Genomic DNA, 22,754 nt, shown 5'->3' with positions numbered 1-22,754 from the left:
AAGGACAATGGCAACCACACAAGATCCCATTCACCGCCACCAAAGAATACAATCCAGATGTGGGCAAAACCTTGCTAGATTTTATTCGCAAGGTAATCAAAACCTGGACTATTGAGCAAACAGTAGAGGAAGAGGATGAGGAGGAAAAATGTGCAGGTGTGGGAGCCCCATTTGTCCGTGCATGTTTGTCTAATATAAATTCTGTACATAGTTACACTTGTAAATAAATAATTTTTCTGTCAAAAGTACTTTCTCTGTGTTGTTTTATGTTGAGATGTTTGAGATTTTCAAATATTGGCGTCAAAGTCATTGTTCTGCTTGCCTGTTTTCTCAGTTTTTTTCCCTTTAGAAACAGATTTGGCTGAAACTGGCCTATTTTTTACTGCTGATTACTAAAGAACCGTATAAGATAGAGACAAACCTTTTTCTGATGAAAGAAGAGTCTTAACGCTCTTTTGGTGGTTTTGGTATTTTACATAGTCATAGTACACAATATTCTGCGGGGCTTGAACAAATTGTGAAAATGCCTGGCAGTCGGGGAGCTCAGGGAACGGCTGGCAGTGAATGAGTTAAAAAAAAAAAAATATATATATATATATTTTGATCCCATGCAGAAGTTGTCTTCGTTTTGTGAACGCAAACAAACTATTAACAATATCGCTTATGGTCATGCTATTGGAGAAAGGTGTTTTATTTATTTAATAACCATCACTGTGTATTGTGTTGCAGTGCTTTTTGTACATTGACTTGATGAAAGCGTGTTATCCCTGCTAATAACTTTCATGTCTTCCACAGGAAACTATTCAGACTGTGCCCAAGTTCTGCTTTCCGTTCTGCTTGGATAGGTATACAGACACATCCTTCCTGCTTCTCTACCAGTCTGTCTGTCTATCAATTTGTCTGTCTGTGTCTGCCTGTCTAATCTATCATCTACAATACCCACCAATCGCGTAGGAACAGTGAGGCCAATTTATTTTTGCTACAGACTAATAACATATGGGTTTAACAATGACAATTTTTTACATTTGCGTTTGATTCACACCACTCATAATTTTGTACTCATAATTTTGTACCCAAAAATATACCCGGGTTATGCTTAAAATACGAGTGTACAAGAATTCATATTTTGTTGCAAACACTTTGCTTGCAATAACTGCTAAGCCTGTGACCCATTGACATTACACAATTATAAATTTTTTATCATATAATGCGGGCGGCACGGTGGTAGACTGGTCAGCACATCTGCCTCACAGTTCTGAGGACCGGGGTTCAAATCCCGGCCTGGGAATGGGGAATTAAAACAAAAACAGAATTTAACACAGTATGACAGGAACGATGGTGAAAAGGACATTAACTTTGCATTCCTCGCAGCTCTGGCTGACTATAATAACAAAATAATTGATCAATTATTGTTATTACAAAACAAAATAAATTCCATATTATCACAATGTGATCGTATGGTGTTTTAACTACAGCATTCTGATACAAATAATCATTTGCATGTGCTCTCCGTGCCTGCGTGGGTTTTCTCCAGGTTCGCCGGTTTCTTCCCACAAAGATGCATGGTAGGTTAATTGAAGACTCCAAATTGCCCATAGGTGTGAATATGAGTGCGATTGGTTGTTTGTTTTTATGTGCCCTGCGATTGGCTGGCCACCAGTTCAGCGTTTACCCAGCCTCTCGCCCGTAACGTGTTTATGTTGACCAGAGTCAGCTGTGTTGGGCTATAATACACCCACGACCCTAGTGAGGATAAGCGGTATGGAAAATGGATGGATGGATCCAGTTTTACACTGTATTACAAAATAACACATTCACTCCTGTTTACCCAGTGTCCCTGAACGCACCTCGCGAACTCACGCAGCTGCCTTGTTTTATTCTGAAGAGCAAAATAGCAAATGCAGCCAGTGTACAACCAATCTTTTGAGCATGTTCAAACAGGCCCCTCTGCTGGTCACCTTTAATATTACAGTTGATTCATTGTATTTGATAGTTCATCAACATTTCAGAAGACTCTGCGATGTGAGTATTGCACACACATACATCGCGATGACGATGCTCAAACAAAACAAAATATCTTGTTGAAGGCAGTTTTCCATTCGTCCCCCTCTCTAATGCGGATGAGATGATAAGCGTTGTGCAAGTCCAACTTGGTGAATATTTGAGCTTCACAGAGTGGGTGGTCAATGAAGGGCAGTGGGGCTTTATTCTTCACTGTAATATCGTTAAGACCACGGAAGTCAATGCAGGGGCGGAGAGATGGCTAGATCCTTACTGAAAAGAGGGGAGATGTCGTGATATTCTTCTGGGACCTGGGAGAGATCGATTAGAGTAAGTGGTGGCTGAGGTTTGCTGGAGGTCGGGGCGGCCGAAAGAAGACGGCGGGAGTGACAGAAGTGACTCCTACCAGTCTTTGACAGGTGGGTCCAATCTATGGCGGGGTTGTGTTTCTTGAGCCAGGGGATACTATGGACTAACGGAGTTTCCGGGAAAGGAATGACAAACAGCTGGAGGGTTTCATGGTGAACGGTGCGGTTTGGTGGGTGACAGGGGAGATGAGTCGCCTGTCCAGGGCCGTAACCTTCTTAGGGAAAAGGGAGGGGCTCGAGGGGAAGCTGGAGCTGACACGCCAAGCCCTTATGAATAAAATTGTCATCTGCGCCAGAGTCAATGAGGGCTGTGAAAGGTGTGTTCCGGACGGGACCGAGAATACACGAGGGAAGCAGCCACAAAGTGCCACCCAAGCTCCAAAAAGGGACTGTAGGACACCGACCATGACATAGAACCATTTGTACTGTGATCAATAAGCATATTGCTCTCTTTCAAAGAATGTAGTTCAAAGTTCTGCATCCATTTGAGAGAGAAAATCATTTATTTGTTGTGAAAATACTGAAATTTCATTGAGTAAAACTTTGAATAATGTTAATTTTTGAGTTGTCTGAGATTGTAAAGTTTTAACAAAATTTGGGTGCGCGTTACATTCGAGTACAGTGTTTTTTCAGGCAAAAATCTTGAAAATATGGAATGCGTGTGAAAATTTAGTGCATTTTATAATTGAAAAATTACGGTTATCCTGTTCACCTTTTTCCAGATTAATCGATGAGAATGAATAAAAAAATCAAATCGTTAAGCGGTTTTGAAAATGGATTCTGAATCGGAAAAATCTTATCAATTCCTGTTCCTAATGACTAAACAAAAGTTTTTTACCGCATAATCTTTCAGTTGTTGTTAATTTTGGCAGATTACTCCCATCAGTATCCACTTTGGCAGGTAAAACGCATGCCTCGTAGGATTTAAGCTTGGACTTGGCGGGTCCAAAACTTTCTCCTTCTTGCTCCTGATGAAATCCTTCGTTGTTTTGGCAGTGTGCTTTGGGTCATTATCTTGCTGCATTATAAAGGTTCTCTGGATGTGTTTGATTGCATTTTATTTAGTTACATCCATCCATCCATTTTCTTACCGCTTATCCGGGTCGGGTCGCGGGGGCAGTAGCTTTAGCAGGGATGCCCACTTCCCTCTCCCCAGCCACTTCATCCAGCTCTTCCGGGGGGATCCCGAGCCGAAGGACGTAGTCTCTCCAGCGTGTCCTGGGTCGTCCCCGGGGTCTACTCCCGGTGGGACGTGCCCGGAACACCTTACCAAGGAGGCGTCCGGGAGGCATCCGAATCAGATGCCCCAGTCACCTAATCTGGCTCCTCTCGATGTGGAGGAGCAGCGATTCTACTGTGAGATCCTCCCGGATGACCGAGCTTCTCACCCTATCTCTAAGGGAGAGCCCGAACACCCTGCGGAGGAAACTCATTTCGGCCTCTTGTACCCGGCATCTTGTTCTTTCGGTCACGACCCACAGCTCATGACCATAGGTGAGGAAAGGTACGTAGATCGACTGGTAAATTGAGAGCTTCGCCTTTCGGCTTAGCTCCTTCCTTACCACAACGATACAAAGTCTGCATCACTGTAGACGCTCTGACTCCGGTCATACAGGGACTGAACAGGCGGTATCAGGGAGTCCAATAGGACTCCTTCTTCAGCTTGACGGCATCCCTCACCGTTGGTGTCCACCAACGGGTTCAGGGATTTCCGCCACGACAGGCACCGACCACCTTACGGCCACAGCTCCGGTCAGCCGCCACAGCAATGGAGGCTCGGAACATGGTCCACTCGGACTCGATGTCCCTCTCCGCCCCTCTCTTCACCTGAGTGTCCAAGACATGCGGCCGCAAGTCCGATGACACGACCACAAAGTCGATCATCGAACTGCGACCTAGGGTGTCCTGGTGCCAAGTGCACGTGTGGACACCCTTATGCTTGAACATGGTGTTCGTTATGGACAATTCGTGACGAGCACAGAAGTCCAATAACAGAACACCGCTCGGGTTCTGTTCGGGGGGGGCCGTTCCTCCCAATCACGCCTTTCCAGGTCTCACTGTCATTGCCCACGTGTTTATTGAAGTCCCCCAGCAGAACGATGGAGTCCCCAGCGGGAGCTCTCTCCAGCACCCCCTCCAAGGACTCCAAAAAGGGTGGGTACTCTGAACTGCTGTTTGGTGCATAGGCACAAACAACAGTCAGGACTCGTCCCCCCCATCCGAAGGCGGAGGGAAGCTACCCTCTCGTCCACCGGGGTGAACCCCAACGGACAGGCGCCAAGCCGGGGGGCAATAAGTATACCCACACCTGCTCGGCGCTTCTCACCATTGGCAACTCCAGAGTGGAAGAGAGTCCAACCCCTCTCGAGAGGACTGGTACCATAGCCCAAGCTGTGTGTGGAGGCGAGTCCGACTATATCTAGTCGGAACTTCTCGACCTCACACACCAGCTCGGGCTCCTTCCCTGCCAGAGAGGGGACATTCCACGTCCCTAGAGCCAGCTTCTGTAGCCGGGGATCGGATCGCCAAGGTCCCCGCCTTTGGCCACCGCCCAGCTCACACTGCACCCGACCCCAATGACCCCTCCCACAGGTGGTGAGCCGATGGGAAGGTTGACCCACGTTACCCTTTTCGGGCTGTGCCATGGGTGCAGGCTCGGCCACCAGGCGCTCGCCTTCGAGCCCCACCACCAGGCCTGGCTCCAGTGGGGGGCCCCGGTGACCCGCGTCCGGGCAAGGGAAAACGAAGTCCATTGTTTGTCGTCATCATAAGGGGTCTTTATTTAGTTAACAGACAAAATGTTTCTGTAGACTTCTGAGATAATTTTTCTGCTTCCATCATGTATTACATAATCAATGAAGATGAGTGAGCCCGTCCCAGAAGATGCCATTTAAGCCCAAGTCATGACATTACTTCCACTATTTTCACAGATGAGCTTGTATGTTTGGGGTCATGAAAATATACAGTGGGTACGGAAAGTATTCAGACCCCCTTAAATTTGTCACTCTTTGTTATATTGCAGGTATTTGTTAAAATCATTTAAATTCATTTGTTTCCCTCATTAATGTACACAGCACCCCATATTGACAGAAAAAAATGAATTGTTGAAATCTTTGCAGATTTATTAAAAAAGAAAAACTGAAATATCACAGCCATCCTTGAGATGGTTCTACACCTTCATTGGAGTCCAGCTGCGTTTGATTATACTGATTGAACTTGATTAGGAAAGCCTCACACCTGTCTAAGACCTTACAGCTCACAGTGCATGTCAGAGCAAATGAGAATCATGAGGTCAAAGGAACTGCCATGGTGAGGAGCCTTGGTGCGAGAGGTAAAGAAGAACCCAAAGATCACTGTGGCTGATCTCCAGAGATGCAGTCGGGAGATGGGAGAAAGTTTTAGAAAGTCAACTATCGCTGCAGCCCTCCACCAGTCGGGGCTTTATAGCAGAGTGGCCCGACGGAAGCCTCTCCTCAGTGCAAGACACATGAAAGCCCACATGGAGTTGGCTAAAAAACACCTGAGGGACTCCCAAGATAGTGAAAAAGAAGACTCTCTGGTCTGATGAGACCAAGAAGGACAATTTTGGCCTTAATTCTAAGCGGTATGTGTGGAGAAAACCACGCACTGCTCATCACCTGTCCAATACAGTCCCAACAGTGAAGCATGGTGGTGGCAGCATCATGCTGTGGTTTTTTTTTTCAGCTGCAGGGACAGAACGACTGGTTGCAATCGAAGGAAAGATGAATGCGGCCAAGTACAGGGATATCCTGGACGAAAACCTTCTCCAGAGTGCTCAGGACCTCAGACTGGGCCGAAGGGTCACTTTCCAACAAGACAATGACCCTGAGCATCCATCCATCCATCTTCTATCACTTATCTGGGGGCAGTAGCTTTAGCAGGGACGCCCAGACTTCCCTTTCCCCAGCCACTTCATCCATCTCTTCGGGGGGGATCCCGAGGCGTTCCAAGGCCAGCCGAAGGATGTAGTCTGTCCAGCGTGTCCTGGGTCGTCCCCGGGCTCTCCTCCCGGTGGGACGTGCCCGGAACACCTCACCAGGGAGGCGTCCGGGAGCCATCCGAATCAGATGCCCAAGCCACCTCATCTGGCTCCTCTCGATGTGAAGGAGCAACGGCTCTACTCTGAGAGCCTCCCGGATGACCGAGCTTCTCACACTATCTCTAAGGGAGAGCCCGGACACCCTGCGGAGGAAACTCATTTTGGCCGCTTGTATCCGGGATCTCGTTCTTTCGGTCACGACCCACAGCTCGTGACCATAGGTGAGGGTAAGAACGTAGATCGACCGGTAAATCGAGAGCTTCGCCTTTCGGCTTAGCTCCTTCTTTACCACAACGGATCGATACAAAGTCTGCATCACTGCAGACGCTGCACCGATCCGCCTGTCGATCTCCCGTTCCATTCTTCCCTCACTCGTGAACAAGACTCTAATATACTTGAACTCCTCCACGTGGGGCAGGATCTCATCCCCGACCCAAAGAGGGCACGCCACCCTTTTCCGACTCAGGACCATGGTCTCAGATTTGTAGGTGCTGATTCTCATCCCAGCCGGTTCACACTCGGCTGCGAACTGCTCCAATGACAGTTGGAGGTCACGGTTTGATGAAGCCAACAGAACCAGATCATCTACAAAAAGCAAGAGATGCAATAATGAGGCCACCAAACCAAACCCCCTCTACGCCTCGGCTGCACCTAGAAATTCTGTCCATAATAGTTATGAACAGAATCGGTGACAAAGGGCAGCCTTGGCGGAGTCCAACCCTCACCGGAAACGAGACCGACTTACTGCCGGATATGCGGACCAAACTCTGACTCCGGTCGTACAGGGACCGAACAGCCCGTATCAGGGGGTTCGGTACCCCATACTCCCGAAGCACCCCCCACAGGACCACCCGAGGGAAACGGTCGAACGCCTTCTCCAAGTCCACAAAACACATGTAGACTGGTTGGGCGAACTCCCATGCACCCTCGAGGACCCTGCCAAGGGTGTTGAGCTGGTCCACTGTTCCACGGCCAGGACGAAAACCACACTGCTCCTCCTGAATCTGGGATTCAGCTTCCCGACGGACCCTCCTCTCCAGCACCCCTGAATAGACCTTACCAGGGAGGCTGAGGAGTGTGATCCCCATGTAGTTGGAACACACCCTGCGGTCCCCCTTCTTAAAAAGGGGGACCACCACCCCAGTCTGCCAATCCAGAGGCACTGTCCCCGATGTCCACGCGATGTTGCAGAGGCGTGTCAACCAGGACAGCCCGGAGCCTTGAGGAACTCCGAGCGAATCTCATCCACCCCTGGGGCCTTGCCACCGAGCAGCTTTTTAACCACCTTGGTGACCTCAACCCCAGAAATAGGAGAGCCCGCCTCAGAGAACCCAGACTCTGCTCCCTCGTGGGAAGGCGTGTCGGTGGAATTGAGGACGTCTTCGAAGTATTCTCCCCACCGGCTCACAACGTCCCGAGTCGAGGTCAGCAGTGCCCCATCCCCACTATACACAGTGTTGATGGTGCACTGCTTTCCCCTCCTGAGACGTCGGATCGTGGACCAGAATTTCCTCGAAGCCGTCCGGAAGTCTTTCTCCATGGCCTCACCAAACTCCTCCCATGCCCGAGTTTTTGCTTCAGCGACCACCAAAGCTGCATTCCGCTTGGCTAGCCGGTACCCATCAGCTGCATCAGGAGTCCCACAGGCCGAAAAGGCCCGATAGGACTCCTTCTTCAGCTTGACGGCATCCCTCACCATTGGTGTCCACCAACGGGTTCGGGGATTGCCGCTACGACAGGCACCGACCACCTTACGGCCACAGCCCCGGTCGGCCGCCTCAGCAATGGAGGCTCGGAACATGGTCCACTCGGACTCGATGTCCCTCGCCTCCCCCGGAACATGAGCAAAGTTCTGTCGGAGGTGGGAGCTGAAACACCTTCTGACAGGGGATTCCGCCAGATGTTCCCAGCAGACCCTCACAATACGTTTGGTCCTGCCACGTCGGACCGGCATCTTCCCCCACCATCGGAGCCAACTCACCACCAGGTGGTGATCAGTTGACAGCTCTGCCCCTCTCTTTACCCGAGTGTCCAAGACATGCGGCCGCAAGTGCGATGACACGACCACAAAGTCGATCATCGAACTGCGACCGAGGGTGTCCTGGTGCCAAGTGCACGTGTGGACACCCTTATGCTTGAACATGGTGTTCGTTATGGACAATCCGTGACGAGCACAAAAACAGAACACCGCTCGGGTTCTGACCCGGGTGCCTTTCCTCCCAATCACGCCCTTCCAGTTCTCACTGTCATTGCCCACGTGAGCATTGAAGTCCCCCAGCAGAACGATGGAGTCCCCAGCGGGAGTGCTCTCCAGCACCCCCTCCAAGGACTCCAAAAAGGGTGGGTAGTCTGAACTGGTGTTTGGTGCATTGGCACAAACAACAGTCAGGACCCGTCCCCCCACCCGAAGGCGGAGGGAGGCTACCCTCTCGTCCACCGGGGTGAACCCCAACGTACAGGCGCCGACCCGGGGAGCAATCAGTATACCCACACCTGCTCGGCGCCTCTCACTGTGGGCAACTCCAGAGTGGAAGAGAGTCTAACCCCTCTCGAGAGGACTGGTACCAGAGCCCAAGCTGTGCGTGGAGGCCAGTCCGACTATATCTAGTCGGAACGTCTCTACCTCACACACCAGCTCGGGCTCCTTCCCTGCCAGAGAAGTGACATTCCACGTCCCGAGAGCCAGCTTCTGTAGCCGGGGATCGGATCGCCAAGGTCCCCGCCTTCGGCCACCGCCCAGCTTGCACTGCACCCGACCCCTATGGCCCCTCCCACAGGTGGTGAGCCCATGGGAAGTGACCCTGAGCACACAGCTAAAATAACGAAGGAGTGGCTTCAGAACAACTCCGTGACGGTTCTTGAATGGCCCAGCCAGAGCCCTGCCTTAAACCCAATTGAGCATCTCTGGAGAGACCTGAAAATGTCTGTCCACCAACATTCACCATGCAACCTGACAGAACTGGAGAGGATCTGCAAGGAGGAATGGCAGAGGATCCCCAAATCAAATCACCCCCCGAATTTAATAACTAGCTGTGCCACCTGATAACTGAGATCGAAAAACTAAAATTGTTTTCACTCTACTATATTGGAGGGTTTTCGAGCATGAGCTGCCATGTCTAAATACTCGCAAGTACAAAATGTTCTGTGCTCTCAAATCCTTTCTCTTTGCAGTGTCATAGTCAACCAGATGGACGAGAATTTCACATTTGTTCTGACTGACATCAACAGTCAACATAGATTTGGTTTCTGTCGCCTCTCCTCGAGCTTACACACCTGCTATTGCATCCTTAGGTGAGGAATGTGTTTTTTGTTTTGTTTTTACTCTTCAGTTAATAGCGTGATTGCGTTCTTTTTGAAATTCTAACTGGAGTGAAGTCAAAAATTAAGAGCTGTTTACATTGTACAGTCCTGAACTGTCAAGTTTCCGACTAAATGTTTATTTTTATTCCTCAGCTACCTGCCCTGGTTTGATGTATATTATAAACTGCTGAATATCATTGCAGATTACACTGTAATTGGCCAGGTAAGGACAATACAGGTTTCGTAACTGTATTATTGTCTGCAAACCCCCCACTCCCAAAAAAACATTCACTCACTATTTGCAAAATGTCTCTATACACCATCAGTCTACAACTTTTAACAGCCCCGACCACCAAAGTTGGCCAAAAATGAAACTGCCCTAAAATTTAATTGGCAAACAGTTGTAAGATTCTGTTCTAGCATATGTTAGTTTGGATAAAAGTGTAATTAATTTGGAAAGAAAAAGTCGGAACGTAAACGCCTGCATCTACTTCCGGGGTGATTCACGAACGTTAGACGATTACAATCACAGCTATCTTTGTCTCGTATGGGGCACCACGTCTCTTTTTATACTTGTGACAAAAAAACCTATTGATCAAGCTCTATTATCGAAAAGGCCCGCTACATTACTAGGATGGTAGTTCTAGAGTTCAGCGGTCATTTGTCTGACTCAAACACAACAGGAAGTGGAATTTTAGAGAAAATGTAATTAAACCTACAGGGGAATTTGGGGAAGAATGTAGAGGAACTTTACTACAAAAGGTACAGGTAAACATTCGTAAAGAAGGCTGCACTCGTGACGTGAGTGGAAAATGATTGGATGTGCGTGAGTGATGGTAAAACTGGGAGTCTTTGTGACTGTTTAATACAGTGTAATCCCAAATTATTATGCACTTATTTGTACTTGGTAATCAGCAAATTGTACTCATGTTGCGCAGAACGAAATAAGCAGGCGGGTAAATTTTCCTGATGTCTCGACAAGGATGTCGACAGGTCGATTTGAAGGAAAAAGAAAAAAAAGGAAAACAGAGGGACCGAAGCACACGAATAATTTTGTTTGCCACGCGCTCATAGAGAAATTGCGCATGCAAATTCTTCTTGCCTGGTTAAACTTGCTGTCGACTCAACTCTTTCACCAAAGTGTAGTAGGGGAGTTGGACAGAATTTCTCTGTAGCCCAATGAGTATTGAGGTGAATGGGAAGATTTTTGCTGGTCCTAGCCTGGGTGGCTTGCCCCCCTCATAGCGTGGTGCTTTGGCCCAGAGTCAGAGTCTTCGGTGGAGCAGGAAAACAAGAGCGAGAAAAGAGAGTCCGGTGTGAAGTCATGGTGGGTTCATGTGGAATTTGGTAAACTTAATCCATTGTCGCCAATTATTCGAACTGTCAAATTTGGTCAGGAGGCCTCCCAGATTCTTGGTCATTTGGGTCAGTCCACAGAAAAAGGTCTTTGTTAGGAGAATCATTAAAATTGCCGGGAGAAGGACCTTTAACTAGTTTATGGGCTCAGTTGAGTTAAAACAGATGTCCTGTGTCCTGCAAAAAGTGATCTGCTGGCTGAGGGTCAGGAGGTAGGAATGCAATGGTAATCAGGTCCTGGGTGCCGGAGTCGATGGTCTTACAGGGAATAATCGTTACACTGTATTTGTTCAGTTATCAGTGTAGCTGTAGCTGCAACATACTAAATATGTGCTAAATGTAGGGAAGGGTATCGAAAATCGAGAATTGATGAAACCGGTTTCAAAGTTAAAAATTCCATGGAATCGTTAGCTGCATTTTTAAACGATTCTACTATCGATCCTATTTGGAACTATGACGTCATTGCGCATGTTATGCAATGCACGCAACGTGTGGACCAGCTGACATTTATAGATTCCTAGGGCATGCAGCTGGTATTAATGGGCTACATCACTGTAACCATTCTGAGTAAGGGTGCCAGATTGTCACCAAAAGCAGCAGTGATTTAACGACTAAAAACACCACCAAGTGAACTATACACTACTAAAAATTACACCACTTTAACTATCAAACCGTGTCTGTACAACACACATTAAAGATGCATTGTTATGCAGTCAAAACGTGATACAGTAATGTTAACTACAGCAGTGCATTCCAGAAAAGATTGCATGCAAATTTTCTTAATGTTACAAAAATATCCACCCTCCCAGTAATTGCCACTAATAATACTCTAATAAACTTGTTCTTCACAGATTAGGAAGAATACTTGCCTGAGAGTATTGTTATATTACCTGTCTGTATGTGTTGCTATGGCGTTTTTGTGTGAATATTTGTTTTTGAAGGTAAGGCCCATCCGTGCTTTAATGCTAATTTTAGTATCCCGTCAATAGGGTTTTACATTGAGTGTTAGCATTAAGCTGGCAATCTCTAAAATGATGTCTTGTATTTAAATATACGTGTAATTCTTTTTTGTTGTGTTTAGCTTTACAGTAAACTCTAAATGGGGTGTCATTAAACATCTTAAAGCACGCTCAGAGAGGGCAGAAGAACGTATGTCGCAAGATATACGGATGTGTTTAGAGTGCGTTTACAACGCAACGCCATGGCATCGTTTTTCTTCCATTGTTTTTTTATGATGGTGAGAAGCCTGGGTTTAATATTCAGCGGGTGTTATTTTAATGTATTTTATTTTATTCATTTTTTAAAATCTATTTAAAGTCCCCAATGAGAATTGATAAAGAATTAAATTGGAATCGGAAACATTTTATCATTTCCTATCTCTAGATAAATGTGAAAGAAGGATTTGAATACTTAATGGCTAAAATGGATAAATGGCATGCTGACACTAGAGAAAAAGACGTTAAAAAGAAAATGTAGAATATTTATAATAGGATATTCCTTCAATTTCATGGATTTTTGATATTTTGAATGGTTTAGGAAATCAATTTACAAGACCTCCTGGTATCCTTACACAACCTTTCCATTCCTGAGCCTGGTGTTCCTGTTCATCTTGCTATGGTGAGTCACAATTCACTACATCTCATCAGTTTCCTTTAAGCTGAGGTCAAACCTGAAAAAGGCTGCAACACGTTCCAAATAAGTTGGGACAGGTGGCGAAAAAGACAGAAAGTTGAGGAATGCTCATCAAACACCTGTTTGGAACATCCCACAGGTGAACAGGCTAATTGGAAACAGGTGGGTGCCATGATTGGGTATAAAAGGAGCTTCCCTGAATTGCTCAGTCATTCACAAGCAGCTTTTTTGGAACGTGTTGCAGCCATAAAATTCCAAGTTAATAATTATTTGCTAAAAACAATAAAGTTTATCAGTTTGAACATTAAATATCTTGTCTTTGTAGTGTATTCAATTAGATATAGGTTGAACATGATTTGCAAATCATTGTATTGTGTTTTTATTTATGTTTAACACGACGACTCAACTTCATTGGAATTGGGTTTGTACTTAAACAGTTGACTTACAATTCCATTGTAACATGCTACCAATTTTGCACAATACTGTTGAGACACTGCTACATTACCCGTGCACTCACTGTAGTAGTCTTGTAACTCTGCACGATTTGCATATCCGTTGTTGACCAATACTGGCCACTCATGTACTTGAGAGCTATCTGCACCATTTGCACTGTTTTCACTGTTCCACATTATCGCACTATTAGTCACTTTAAACTGCTTAAATTCCCTAAGGACTGTGCACCATTTACACAATAGTCACTGTATAAGATTACTGCCCTATTAGTCATTTCAAACCCTAGTGAGGATAAGCGGAACGGAAGATGAATGAATGAATGAAAAACTGCTCTAAATTGCTTGAGTACTCTGCATCATTTGCACAGTTGTCATTGTATCAGGATTACCACATTACTGGTTACCTTTCACTGCTTAATGACTCTCCATAGTGTGTTATTTTGTCCATCCATCCATTTTCTACCGCTTATCTGAGGTCGTATCGCGGGGGCAGTAGCTTTAGCAGGGACGCCCAGACTTCCCTCTCCCCAGTCACTTCATCCAGGTCTTCCGGTGGGATCCCGAGGCGTTCCCAGGCCAGCCGAGAGACATAGTCTCTCCAGCGTGTCCTGGGTCGTCCCTGGGGTCTCCTTCCGGTGGGACGTGCCCGGAACACCTCACCAGGGAGGCGTCCAGGAGGCATCCGAATCTAACAGTATATTTTGTCACAGTGGATGTCTATTGTAAGAAATCGATTCCCAGCTCCGCATCGTCACGCACACACAGCCTGGCCAATCCACACCATGAGTGTCCCAATTCCATGTGGTGGCTGAGAGCATTTAATATTTGCGATGTGGCATTTGTGTTGTGTGTGGTAAAACATCTCATCCGGTTCAGTTGACATACAGATCTGACATCAGACATTCAAATTCGGAGAAATAGAGTCACTAGTTACACTGGTGTGGTGGTAAACACTGGGCATATTCATACAAAGTTCTTAAAATATCAAAACAGACTTAAATTCGGTGAAGCCTATCACTAGTACCTCTGCCGTTGCAGTAACTCTCCACCGCCTGCGGGTGTTGCCTGTGCGCCATCAATTGTAACAGAAGGCTTGGCCGCGTTTTTGCATGTGATTTTCTTATATCAAAAGAACCTAGTACATTGCTGAATGAGTCTTGTTAAAAAGGCCGCGAATATCTATTCCATTGTTGTCAATGTCTGGAGCAGACACACATGAAACGTAGGTTTCTCAAATTCTTGCTCATCCAGCCAGTGTCCAGGAAAAGGTCTTTGTTGGTGTGAGTTTTCAGACAGGATGGGTGGGAATGACTGGCAATAAGTTTAGCGTCCAGGTGAGAAACCAGTTTCCTGTGTCTCTACTTTGTTGATGAGATTCTTCAGACTGGCAGGTAATTAATTTAGCGTCTGGGTGAGAAACCAGGTTCCTGTGTCTCTCGCTGATAAGTGGCTTTTCTTAGATGTCTGTGTACGCAGACTGACTCAGCGGGGCAGCAGAGACAGATATGCCAAACACTCAGAGATTGGGGGTCGCTGGGTGCCATCTTGTTAGGTAGCGTGTCTGTTACATATCCCCCGCTTTGTCGACTTGATTTGGCTCGATGGTGGGTCTAGGCGACGTCTCTTTGGAAGATTGCACAGGTTGGCAGGAACGCACAACAGTGCAGTTACCAAAGTACTGGGTAATCCCCCCCCCCACCCCCCTTATAGCTGTAGCAGTTGTCCATGACAACTTCATACTTAAGGTGTGCCTATATGTGCATATAGGTATCGTTGTCAGGATAGATGTGTATGTGTATGTTGGGATCGCAGTGAGAACAGTAATTCGGGGCAGGGGAGAAACTAACACTAAGGAAAACATTAGCTTGCTGTAGAGTTCTCAGTAAAAGTCAAACAAGAATAAAAACAAAAAGGTGAAACTCAACACGGCTCTACAGAAGAAAAAGAAAGAAGAGGTAGCAAGCTTCAACTTATCACACGGGGAATAACAGTCAGATGTAGAACCTAATTCATCAGTGAAGGAGAGTGAAGGTGCTAATTAGAGGTTCTAATCTTGATGGCAGAAAGAAATCCTAGTCGAGATTCAAAAGGGGGTGGAGAGGTCCTGGGGCAATTTAGGTCAAGGAGGACTTCCTCCCCTCTGTATGGGGTCAGGTTCGGGTTCAGTCATTCTTTTCCTCCGGAATATTTTGGGCCGCGCATTTGAGTATTTATTCAGAAGACAAGTTCTGAGTCTTTCGATAGAGCAGGTAGGCGAGGCCGAAAGTCATGCAGTAACTGAGACTGACCAAAGCTATTAAGATGTTATCTGCTGAGGACCAAGGCACTCTTGCATTCGAGCATCAGTGCGAATGGTGCGTAGGGTGTTGTCTATATGGGGGATATCAATCGCCTGAGTTCCTTCAAATTGAATCTGAATAAGCGTCTCAGGATCAACTTAAAATTTGTATTGTCTGAAAAAGTTAGGAATCTCGATTTCGCTCTCATAATTGTCGGCTGGCACGTGATGGAGGGTGACGTCCTCGATATGCAAAATGGCATCTTTGGGGACGTCGAGCCACATGGTTTGATTTGGCAGGGCGAGTGCCGTTGTGGTGTCAGGGTGATCGTAACTCAGAGTTACTGTGCTCTTAGGAAACTTAAGTGCAGCAGAAATATTTTTGTAACCTTGGCAAGATCTGTGGCTTGCCACAATTCTGTCTCTGAACTCTTCAGGCAGTTCTTTTGACCTCATGATTCTCTTTTGCGCTGACATGCACTGTGAGCTGTAAGGTCTTCTATAGAAAGGGTCACAGCAAAGGGTCTGAATCCATGTTATTTTTGTACTTCAACACCTGTCTTTAACACTAGTAATTTTTGAATAAGCATTGCAAAAAAGCATCTAAAGGCAAAAAAAAAAAAAAAAAAAAAGAAAAGCAAACCACACGAAGTTTTAATCATGTTGGATAAACTGAGCGATAGTGAGGTATGATATGCAGATTTCTTGCATTACTGTTGTTTTGGCAAAATATTTTCAGATAGAATAAGTAAGGAAGCAATCTTGTCTTTGTGGGGTTTTATTACAAAAAAGAAAGAAAAGTCTTTGCAAAGAGAGGAAAAGGTTCAAGTTACTTACTTACCCCTTACTGAAGCCCAAGCAAAAAAATCCCCTTTATACAGAAGTGAGAGAGACAGAGAAGAAAAGGAAAGCAAAACAATTATCTTTGTCCAGCTGCACTCAACTTATCTTTTTCGAAAAACAGCTAGTTGTCACAACATGGAATAATAAAGCATGTGAAGGTTGTAGAAACTAATAGAGGTAATATTTGGTATATGGGTCATTCCACTGAGGTGGTACACAATTTCTGACATGTAAGAAAAATATAAGAACCTGAATCATTTTCTCGAAAATATGTTACTAAAATTTCATTGAAGTATACCAGTTACATTTAGAGGTTCATGGGATAAAAACATACATAGTTTACTTAATATGACCATTATTTGACCAGTGGTCGCTTTTAACACTGACTCTAGATATGAACATGGAAAGCTGTTTATTGTATGAAAACCTTAGGCATTTTTCACACAAATACTAGGGTTAGAGTAGGTTCACAAACCAATTTATGTCCAACTTGTTAATGCACCGCAAAGTATCGAGTAAAAGATTTACTTAGGGCAAATATAGATGTGTGTAACATTGACTAAAAATACAACATGGAAAATGAAGGACCTGAATACTAACAGGTATAAGTGAATGAATTCAGTGGATATCAGAACTTAATAGGACTAGTGAATTTTTCAATATCAGTTTCCTTACTTGGTATGATACCCTTCAACCAGACCATCAACTTGAAGTTTGACAGGAGGCCTTTATAATCAGAACCGAATCCAAGTTTAATAATAAGGATTCAAGTATGTGCGTAATCATGACCACATCCTCAACACTGCTGTGACGCGTCAAAATTGTGCAGTCAGGAGACACAGAAAAGAGCCTGTGCACTAGCGATAGAAAACGGTCGAAATTCACCAATCATTTCTCCTTCAACGAATCAAACAAGAAACCATCTAATTCTCTACAAACGCGCTTTTCATCATTGCTAGTAACTTGACCGTCTGAGATCGAAGCTTGGAACATTTTGACATCATTTTCTTGAAAACATTTACCAGGTTCTACCGGCCCCTCCAGGTTTCCATCAAGCTCAAATGCTGCCGTATGCTGGTCGTATGTAAGCCGAAAAAGGTTCTGGGTGATCGATGTCGCAAAATAGTCGACCGTTTTTGTTATTTTTTCCAAGTCGCTCGAACGAAAATATGACCGACACTTAAAAATGTAAGTCAATATTGTCTCCTACTCCTTCTGAAGGAATTGATTGATCCTTCTATGATTATTTTGGAGATTATTGCATCAATTCCAAATAGCCGTCGTAAAAGGCTCGTTGTTTGTTTACAGTTATGAAATTGAGTGGCCGCTTGCTCGTAACGCGTTTTGACCGACAAAGTTACGAGCACGATGCCTATTTCTAATAAGGTCCTCTAAGAAATCTTGCCGTGAAATTTCTTTAACTTCTGTTGAGTGGTGGGCGCTTTTAGCAGATATTGGCGAAATCGTTGCATGATTTTGCCGATATTTTTCACACTGTGCCTATTTCCGTTGATGACTGCTAAAATGTCACTCTTCGGCGCTGGTCAAAAACCACAAAAATGCGTTTGACAATGGTTTATTGCAAAATAATTGGTGGTGGAAAATTCTTGATACAATATTATTTTATATCTACATGTTGATACCTGATTACTGACGATACTGTTGTGTGTTAATATTTGATGCCTTTTAATGTATTTTGCCGTTAATAATTGCTTGTAACATATATGGGTCATTTTCCAACTCACCGTTTTAATATTAACACAAAAGTTGTTACAGCACACTGACACACACATTTTCAAGTGATACTTCATTGTGGTGTCTATCATGACAAAAGTTGACTTTCACACTATGGTGCATGTTAACTTAAAACCTCGTAATGATGATTTGGTTTTCTGTTGATTCCAGCATTTCTACTTCACTGTACCTGACTTAAAAGAACTCCCCAGAATACCAGAGAATGTGAGTGTTTTACCATTTTTTTTTTCTTTGACTTTAAAGTGTGTACCAAATCCTTTCAAGGACACAATATAGCGACGTCCCCTTCTACATGACCATACAAAGCAGTGTGTAGTAGTTTCTTTCTACCCTTATTCAAGTTTGTTGACCGAGAATTATAAACTTGGTTTTCTTTTTAGCAACTTTGATCCCCTTTGTCCACATGCTTTTGGCGACATCATGGCTAGCCATATGTATTAAAAAAAATACAGACAAATTTAAACAGTTCCCAGACTCTTCATATGGCGCCAAAGCAATAATAAATGCCATTATTCATGTTTATATATCATACTAGTTGAAACTGTTAGAACTGTTCCTGTTGCACTTGTCTGCATCCTTCAATTCATAAAAAAGACAAATGATGTTGCACTTTCCTAAAAAATAAATGATTTAATCTTTTTTTCTAAGCACATTTACATAGTATCATTTTTATGACCGGTTAGCTGAGAGCAACCATAACGGCGATGTGGCTTGCGACACCTGTGACTTAAATCTTGTACACGTTTTGGACATCGAACTGTCGTAATATCATTTCAGCATAACATGAACAATCAGCGTACCTTACTGCTTCTAATTTAATTGTGCTTTGTATTTTCCGTTGACTTTTGAGGCCTTTTTAAGATATATTTTCTAAAAGAACGACTGGTAATTGAAGAACATGAGAATGAGAAGAACGCAAAGAGAATAATATCCAGCATAAGTAAGCAATTTATAGTAGGAAAAACTCAGTGTGGTTATTTCATGGCCTTTCCAGTTAGTCAACCATTGAGAAATCCATTTACTCTAATATCCAAGTTAAGGACAATGAGTCAAGTTTTCTTTGTCTTGACTAGTGGCTGATGCTTCGATCCTCTGATGGATTTCCCAATACGTGCCTTTCTATGGTTTTTACTATACTGACTTATGTGCCAACTCAATTTATCTGCGATGGTGCCTGAGGGGAGTTTCCATGTTTTCAGGTGACTGGAAATCCTTTCATGCCTGTTACTTGTGGGATGGATGTCGTCCTTTGTGAGTTTTACAGTTTTTTTTGCTGACGGAGGCCGCTGTGATCTACAGTCCACAAGCCACTTAGCATTGGTGGTGTGTGACACACTGTTTTTAAACCCCCGATATTTGCGTGACGTATTGCCTCTACGACAACACTGTAATCACCATTGCGGAAATGGGCCTGTCACAAACACAAAGGTGCTAGAAAAGAGAGTTGAACTTCACCATCGATGCAGAAGTTCCCCTTTTATCGGTTTCCAGATAGGCATCATCAATACTGACTGAAATTTACATTTAACCTCACGAATAGCTGAAATTCCTAGAGGAGAAGTACAGGGTGATTGAAAAGTAAATCCCTATTTTTAAGTACCTGTAATTTGTTTCCGAAGTAGAATTCTTACAAGAAATGAACATGAAAAGAAAGTGAATTGCATAGAGATTTATTTAAAATTCGACATGGGCGCCAGCATTAGCCAGCAGTTTCTCAAGCCACCTGGGAACCGCATTAACTGATTTCACAAGGAACTCTGGCATTCGCCCTTCAAGTTCTTCCAAAGTCATTGGTTTGGTAGAATAGACTTGCTCCTTTAACCAACCCCACAGAAAAAAGTCGCAGGGTGTTAAGTCAGGACTTCTGGCTGGCCACTCACACACAAAAAAATATATACAACATATGAATAAATTATAAGTATTTAAAAATAGGGAGTTACTTTTCAATCACCCTATAGTTGATGGTCAAAAGGTATCAATTTAGCCAATAACGACGATAGCGTCAAAAGTAGATAGATTTGTAGTCAGTCGCTTTTTTTTTTTAAATAGTTGCTAGAGCAGTCAGAAAAGTTACTAAATCTAGTGACAAAACCACAAACTTGACAACACTAGTGCTGTACATAGTACACATAGGATGGAATAATGAAGAAAGAAAAATTGCCTTAAATATGTTAAGCGCAGGCGGCACGTGACTAGTTAGCAGATCTGCCTCACAGTTCTGAGGTCCGGGGTTCAAATCCCGGCCTCGCCTGTGTGGAGTTTACATATTCTCCCCGTGCCCGGGTGGGTTTTCTCCGGGTACTCCGGTTTCCTCCCACAACCCAAAAACATGCATGGTAGGTTGATTGAAGACTCTAAATTGCGCGTAGGTGTGAATGTGAGTGTGAATGATTGTTTGTTTATATGTGCCCTGCGATTGGCTGGCGACCAGTTCAGGGTGTACCCCGCCTCCTGCCCGAAGATAGCTGGGATAGGCTTCAACACGACCGCGACCCGAGTGAGGATAGGTGGTACAGAAAATGCATGTTAAGCACAACCCCGAATGAGCAGCTCGGTTGTTAAATGCTTTAGTATGATAATGTAGTTAACATATTTTTGTCAGATTTTCTTTCCACATATTTTCTTTAGTCATTCACTAGTAATTAGTGATGCATTTGTTTACCTTATCAGATTGTTGACTGCACAACTGTTGATTTGCACTTTCCAGTTAATAGGCTGTCCCCCCCATATAATGTATGGAATAATTTGTGTTCCAGTACACTACGTAATTAATATTTCACAACTAACACTTTTTTTTTTTTTTGCTGTTACAGAAGAACCTTACAGAGTACTCTGTAGCCGTAGATGTCAATAACATGCTTCAACTCTACGCGAGTATGCTTTATGAACGTCGGATCCTCATCTGCTGTAGCACACTAAGCACTGTAAGTAGTAGTAGTAGTTATTCACCTTTTCTAATTTTTCAGTACGTCCCGTTAAAGTTTTTATATTGTGTCATTTGATTGTATTTTTTTTTTTTTGGTGAGCACATCTTAAATCACCTATTGAATCACTTGTAGTGCATTTTAAAGAATGACTGCTAAGAAGTCCCATTAAAAGTGCGATGAATAACTTCCTCGAATGCAGCATGAAATAAATCAATCTGTCGGTCGGGGTGATCAATGATCTGGTTACAGTTTAATGCATGGCATGTCCACAACAAATCGGACAGTACTTCCAGTTGAAACCAGGCCCCTCATTTATCAAAGAGTGCGTGGAACAGGTTCATTCATGTTCATTTGTAAGACTGAAATTGTATGTATGTAAGTAAAAATTGTATGTAAGTAAAAATCCATATTCATCAAATGTGCAGGCACCTGTCGCATGCACACCAGTAAATAATGTGTGTTGATAAATCCCACCTGTTCCCACACCTATGGTCACAACCCACATCTTGTGACCGAAAGAGCAAGATCACAGATGCAAGCTGCTGAAATGAGTTTCCTCTGCAAAGTATCAGGGCTCACGCTTAGATATAGGGTGAGAACCTCAGTCATCCGGAAAGGGCTTAGAGTCCAGCCGTTGCTCCTTCACATCGAGAGCAGCCAGATGAGGGGGCTCGGGCATTCCGTTAGGATGCCTCTTGGACGCCTCCCTGGTGAGGTGTTCTGGGCCTGTCCAACTGGGAGGAGGCCCTGGGGACGACCCAGGACATAATGGAGAGACAATATCTCCCGGTTTACCTAGGAACACCTCGGGATCCCCTCAGAGGACTTGAACGACGTGGCTGGTGAGAGGGAAGTCTGAGCTTCCCTGCTTTAAGATGCTGCCCCCGTGACCCAACCCCGGATAAGTGGAAGTAGATGGATGGATGTTTTACCACCATTAAAATAGTGATGCGATGTACTGTGTCGAGGCTTCAGGTTTTTCTGAAGTACTATTTTCCTTAAGTACAGGACCAGTTTTCAAGCAACACTTGCAGATGGTAACGTACTGTATCCGGCATTGGCAACAGTTAACTTATGATATCTCGTAGACAAAACACAAAGTACGTTAGACTGAGCGATGGTAGGGCAATGATGACTATATTAGCTAATAATAATAATGGTAATAAAAAGTTAACTTGCGTACATAGTGCCTCTTTTTTACTATCATCATCATACACGCTACATTTTAAACTTTTTTTTCCTCCTTTTGTTCTTGTAAACAGTTAACAGCCTGTGTCCATGGGTCTGCTGCCATGTTATATCCAATGCACTGGCAACATGTTTACATTCCAGTCCTGCCTCAACATCTTTTAGAGTATTGCTGGTGAGTTGTTGGCTTTCACTCAAATACTTATAACATCTTAAAATTTGTATTTAAGACTCAGCCCATTTGCTTTTCGTAAATGATATCAGTGCAAATAAGCCTAAATCACCATTTATGCACAGTATTCTTACATTTGTAAAACCTAGTCAGCATCCTTTTCCAATTGCTTGCGAGTTTCCAATTTTTCTAACTTATGCATAGCAAGTCTTAAAAAATAAATAAATCATCTTCATCGTCATGAACATGCATGCACACAAAATGTGTTCTCTGCATTTTACCCATCACAGTAAACATAAATAACATACACACTTGTTAGTGGAACACACCGGAGCAGGGCCAGTGTTTAAGCGCCCTGGGAGCAGTTCGGGGTAGCCTTTTCTTGCTCACGGACACGTGAGTCTGGGGGATGTTGGTGGTGA

At 44.3% G+C, this 22,754-nt stretch overlaps 1 protein-coding gene across 13 annotated transcripts in view; it reads left to right on the top strand.

The window, feature by feature from the left end:
* Positions 1–22,754, top strand: part of dennd1a (DENN/MADD domain containing 1A) — a 173,962-nt gene that overhangs the window by 46,756 nt on the left and 104,452 nt on the right. For 12 of the 13 annotated variants that reach the window (XR_009784583.1, XR_009784584.1, XR_009784585.1 and 9 more), the window contains 7 exons: positions 796–845; positions 9,601–9,720; positions 9,883–9,952; positions 12,622–12,702; positions 18,196–18,249; positions 20,859–20,969; positions 22,235–22,335. Coding sequence is in view for 10 of the 13 variants with exons in the window: in XM_061747897.1 (XP_061603881.1) it covers positions 796–845; positions 9,601–9,720; positions 9,883–9,952; positions 12,622–12,702; positions 18,196–18,249; positions 20,859–20,969; positions 22,235–22,335 (587 nt within the window). In the remaining 3 variants the exon portion in view is untranslated. Of the gene's footprint in view, positions 1–795; positions 846–9,600; positions 9,721–9,882; positions 9,953–12,621; positions 12,703–18,195; positions 18,250–20,858; positions 20,970–22,234; positions 22,336–22,754 lie in introns of those variants that run through there. The other variant, XM_061747899.1, reaches the window with a different exon arrangement.

The sequence above is a fragment of the Phyllopteryx taeniolatus genome, chromosome 15, assembly GCF_024500385.1.
Source record: "Phyllopteryx taeniolatus isolate TA_2022b chromosome 15, UOR_Ptae_1.2, whole genome shotgun sequence".
Lineage (NCBI taxonomy): Eukaryota > Metazoa > Chordata > Actinopteri > Syngnathiformes > Syngnathidae > Phyllopteryx > Phyllopteryx taeniolatus.
This window is presented reverse-complemented; position numbering and strand designations above follow the sequence as displayed.